Source organism: Alligator sinensis, unplaced genomic scaffold, assembly GCF_000455745.1.
Source record: "Alligator sinensis unplaced genomic scaffold, ASM45574v1 scaffold374_1, whole genome shotgun sequence".
NCBI lineage: Eukaryota > Metazoa > Chordata > Crocodylia > Alligatoridae > Alligator > Alligator sinensis.
Window position 1 is genome coordinate 759,570 of NW_005842383.1, and position 5,254 is coordinate 764,823.

The 5,254-nt window shown below is 48.1% G+C and overlaps 1 protein-coding gene across 8 annotated transcripts in view; it reads right to left on the minus strand.

The window, feature by feature from the left end:
• The window catches only part of PARG (poly(ADP-ribose) glycohydrolase), a 140,703-nt gene that overhangs the window by 52,912 nt on the left and 82,537 nt on the right, over window positions 1–5,254 (minus strand). For all 8 annotated transcript variants that reach the window (XR_003095424.1, XR_003095425.1, XM_025210961.1 and 5 more), the window contains one exon: window positions 1,115–1,190. Coding sequence is in view for 6 of the 8 variants with exons in the window: in XM_025210961.1 (XP_025066746.1) it covers window positions 1,115–1,190 (76 nt within the window). In the remaining 2 variants the exon portion in view is untranslated. The remainder of the gene's footprint in view (window positions 1–1,114; window positions 1,191–5,254) is intronic.

Genomic DNA, 5,254 nt, shown 5'->3' on the forward strand with positions numbered 1-5,254 from the left:
ACACAGGGCTCCAGGTACCTGGAGGCTGAAGGCACCACCTGGGCGCAGCATAGCTGTTCCAGCAGGCGGCAGCCACTGTGGGAGCTGAGGCAGGGGGGGCCCAGCTCCTTACCTGGCCCCTGCAGCACCCAATGGCAGCCTCACCACTGTACTCGTTCCTAATTAAGCCCTGCCAGTTCCACTGCACAACTTTGCTCAGATCTAGTCTCCCAGGTAACCACTAGTTACACCTCCCTGCAGCAGCCATGCCGTGCTGCAGCCTGGACCCATGCCATGTCCCAGACTGCCCCTGCTGGAACCATTCCCCCAACAGCAGGCAGCACTGAGCCAGGGCCCTGCCACCCCATGCTGCTGCTGCTGGCGGTGCTGCCTTCTCACTCTCTCCTACTTGCTGTGAGGAACCTACTGTGGCCATGGGGTTCAGTTCTGGCTGGCGGCAGAGTTCTCTGCAATCCTACATATGACCCTCGACCCCAGCTCCCTGTGATGCTCTGCCCCCCCTGTCATGGGACCACTTAACCAATGTCATTAGAGGAGGTCAGGTCATTTTTTAAAGTGATATTTACATCCCCAGTATCCTATGGCTTCAAATAAAACAATAGGTGTTCCTTGGTACGAAGGAGACATCCTGATCAATCTGTCTTAGCTGACTGGCTCCCAGACCAAAACAACTGTGCTGGCATCAGAAAGAGCTCTGTGAACTACTGAACTGGTCACCAGCTGGGGCACAGCAATTGCTTTTTAAAAAAAAATAAATAAAAAACCTTGACAGCCTGTCAAGATCACACCCTGTAAACTCTTCTCTTGTCAATCTGCAATCCACGCCTGAAATGAAAGACCTGAACTGTCCAGGTTTTGTAATTTTTCTGTCAAACGGCATGGGGATAGGGTACAAATGTGCAAAACAAGATGAGCTAGGGAATACCAATACTACTAAGCCTGTCAAAATAATCAGGGCTTTTTTTTGTTTTTTTCTTTTACACAGCAGTGTTTCACTACTTAAAAGCAGCTCGGTGAGGTCCACATGAATAACTTCATTAAATTCCCTGATCACTGAATGCTTTGGCTAAAGCATGATATAAATCCACGTCTGCCCTTGTTATAAAAAACTCACCTGCAGCATACCACGTCCATTGCTTTCAATAGTGCCTTCATAGGTGACATGTAGCCTGGACAGTTTTTTCTGAGATCTGCAATTCAATATGGTAGAGAGACAATGTTACTTTACAGGAAAGAGAAACAATTAATTACAGCAAACGTAAAAAAAAATCTCCATTATAAACATTTGCCAAAAACCCAAACAAAATTTCTAGCTGCAGCAACATAAATACAAAGCAATTCCACTGACTTCAAAAGAACAACTTGTATGTTTTCCAGAGAGATATTTCAGATACACAGGGTAAATGGGTACACCTACACATGTGCTTTAATTTGCATTAACCCATTTTAATGCGCATTAAGAAGTCTATCCGGCCCATGGGGCCCTAAAAAATTTAGAAAATTAATATTGATCTGCCTTTGGGTCCTGTCAAAAATGACAGGGGCCAGGGGCACCAGGACTCAGGGGAAGCCGTGGAGGGCTCCCGCAACAGCAGGGCCTGCTCGGCCCCGGCCCCGCCCCCACCAGCTGGAAGCTCTGGCAGGGGCTTCTCGCCTGGAACCACGTGGATGCACCACACCAGAACCTCAGGTAAGGGGGGGAGGGGGCAGGGGAGGACCACGGGCAGGGAAGGAGCACAGGGGAAAAGTGGCCCGGAGAAAAGCGACTCTTCCCCCACCACATGGCCAGCACTGTGCTGCAGACAGTCACAGCCCACGTGGGGCTGTCTTGAACAGGCACAGGTAGCCCCAGGCAGGCTGAGAGTGGCTGCAGCACAGGGCGCCGGCCAGGGAGTGGGAAGGGGCCGCATTTCCCCCATGCTCCGCACCAGCTTGTAACCTGCCTGTGCAGCCAGTCTGGGCCCCACGCCGGATCTGGGCTCACCCATTGGGGCTGTGCACAGCAGCAACAGCTGTGGCCCCCACGCTTGCCGCACCAGGCAGTGTTTGCCACCGCCACCCCTTGGCTGCCCAGTGTGCAAGCTCTGGGCAGGCAGCAGCAGCAAACAGTGCCCGGAGCAGCATGCGGGGGGGGGCGGCACGCGCAGCGGCGCTGCTTTTCTCCACACCAAACAGCTGCTGCTGCCGTGCACAGCCCCAACAGGCGAGCCTGGAGCTGGTGCGGGACCCAGGCTGGCAGCGGGGGCAGGTTACAAGCTGGTGCTGAGCACAGGGGAAAAGCAGCTTCTTGCCCACCCTGTGCCTGGCGCTGCAGCCGTTCACAGCCCATCAGGGGCTGCCTGTGCCTGCTCAAGACAGCCCAACATGGGCTACGAGTGGCTGCAGCACAGAGTGCAGGGCACAGGGCAGGCAAGAGACCACTTTTCCCCCCCGTGTTCAGCACCAGCTCCTTTCCTGCTGGCAAGCAGGGGGTTGGGGCTGCATGCTGCCCCCTGCCTGTACCACAGGGCTGGGCAGGGCACTGGGAGTGAATGGGTGCGGGAGCACAAGGCCTGCACCAGCATTGGCAGGGCACAGAGCAGGGTGGCAGGAGCACGGGGTCCCAGCCAGCAGGGGCTCTATGGAGGCGGGCCAACTCCCCCCCTCTCCCTGCTGGTGCAGCCCAGCCAGGCTCCACAGACCCCTGCCAGCCTACGCTCTGCTTTGGGCCCCACCGGTGCTGGCTCTGGGACATTGGCCCCAAGATGGTGACTGGGTCCAGGGCACCTGTCAAAGGGCGGGGCTACCCATGCAGCCCTCGACAGCTTGCCAAAACTGGCTAAGTGGCCCTCCACCCAAAATAATTGCCCACCCCTGGTTTAGGTGCCCAAAGTTAAATAGCAAGTAAACAACAGAGTTTGGAATAGAATTCAGATATTCAAGGCTTTCAATCCCTTGCTTTGTCCACTATATTCACTGTACAGGTCTGTAACTAAATCCTCAGTGCATAATGGATTGACATAAGCTCCGTTTCCCCAATGTATTATACCAAGAACAGAGACACAGGAGGAAAAGTACCTGTGGGAAGGCAGAATTCCATGCCAGTGTGCCACATAAACTGTACCTTGAGGAAAATGTGTTATGCTTGCTTTGCCTATTGCAGTGGTTCTCAAGCTCAGCAGACTCAAGGCACCCCTCAGAGTCCTGCAACACTCAGATTGATAATCATTGCTCTACTGTCATTTATTTGATCTAGAGCTTGCTAAAGATGTGCTCACCCTGAAAAATCTTGCTGTTCATGTAATTTTATTTCTGGGTGTATCCTTTAGCTTGCAATGTACTCTTGCTCTTGGTTTTTATAAAATTGGCCTTATTTCAATCAAAATGATAAATAATTTCCATGCAGAATGGAAAAAAGAAATGTGTTTTATTTTATTAGGACACCACCCAAGTTGAAGTCAGAATAATTCTGTTAATTCCACTATGTAAGATGTTATCAATACATTTAAATCACAATATAATCACGTTTTTAAAAAGAGACCAAAAAAGTAATTTAAATTTGGCTGCATTAAATATTCAGCGATTTATTTCCTGCCTAAACCTAAATCGATCTCTTCTATTTAAGCAAAAAGAAAACATAGAAAAAAGAAAACAATACTTTCTATATAATAAATTAGCACATAGAACTGAAGTACATTCATATTCATGAAGACTTATGTTGTTCATTTAGGTGGACATGAAAATAGTTTCACTTTTCAGTTAAGAAAATATATGCATTCTCAAGTCCCATGAAAGTTAATGGGAAATCTCTCTATACCCTCAAATCAACAGCATTCAGTAACATGCATGCATTTCATATTGATAAGTAGTAGGTGGGTATATTGCTCAGCTAAAACAATAAGGGCACTAAGTTAAGATTTTTTGACAAAATTATCAGCATATGCAATATTTTACCAGATTTGTTTTAAAAAATTGTCTCTCAGGGCCATACGCGCTCACTAAAATTAACGGAGCTACCTGATTCACACCAGCAGGAGATATGGCCCAAGATATATACTGTACATTCAGTTTAAAAAAAATACAACTTAATGTAAGACAACAAAGCTGCACATACTCTGCCATTAATAATCATACAAGAATTTACTTACCATGACACATAAAAGTAACGTTTTTTTTTTTTTGAAGTGTGCTTTGGTCACCAAAAACTCTTTTCTGCTAAGCACACATATATCTTGATTTATTTCTCTAATTTACAAATTATAGTAAACTCTAGTTAATTTGTGGAATTCCAATTGGAATTCAAATAATGGTGGAATTAAAACACTGGTGAACTGTTCAGTAACAACCAGTAATTGAGGGTATGTGGAAGGGGTGCTGGGAGGGAATCTAAACAATGGGAAAATTTAACCAGAGTGGCAAATTTTCCAATAAGCAAATTTACCAGAGCTTACTGAAATGACACAGGATTTTCTCATCTTTTTCTGCATAGAGGCTTAATTCCCTTCCCCTGCCCCTTCACAATTTCCTGCAGTAATCATCATGTTTACCTCAAAATCATACAACTAAATTAACTGAGAGCTTTTCCTCACAAATCACTGTATCACCATCATCTCCAAAAATCAAGGTCTTTGCAAGAGGAGAACAAATTTTAGGTTGGCGGACCTACTCCGGCGGGCTTTAAACTAGGCTCATCAGGGGAAGGGGAAGATGAGGGCGGAGGATACATCAGACTACCAGACCAAACGGCGCCCACAACTACAGCCCAGCCGAGACCGACAAGCGTAGCAGATAAACAGGTAAGAGATGGGGACCAGGGGAATGCTGGGACTAGGGGGTCAGTATATACATCTACTGGAGGCCTGAAATGCCTCTACACTAATGCTCATAGCATGGGGAACAAGCAGGAGGAACTCGCCCTCCTGCTGGCTGACACCAGCCCGGACATTGTGGGGATTATGGAAACATGGTGGGACTCCAAGCATGATTGGGCGGTGAATGTCAAGGGCTATAGGCTGTACAGGAGGGACAGGATAGGAAAGAGAGAGGGGGAGTGGCACTCTATATCAAGGAGGAATACACATCCTCGCTAATTAGTAAAGAGTCAGGGGAGAAGCACTCTGAAGTGCTTTGGGTTAGGGTTCAAGGCAAAAGAGGGGAAAGGGACCTAATGGTGGGAGTTTACTATAGACCACCCAACCAAGGAGAGGAGCTTGACCAGGAATTCTTGGGTCAGCTCACCGAGGTAGCGAAGGCTAAGGATGTGGTAGTCATGGGG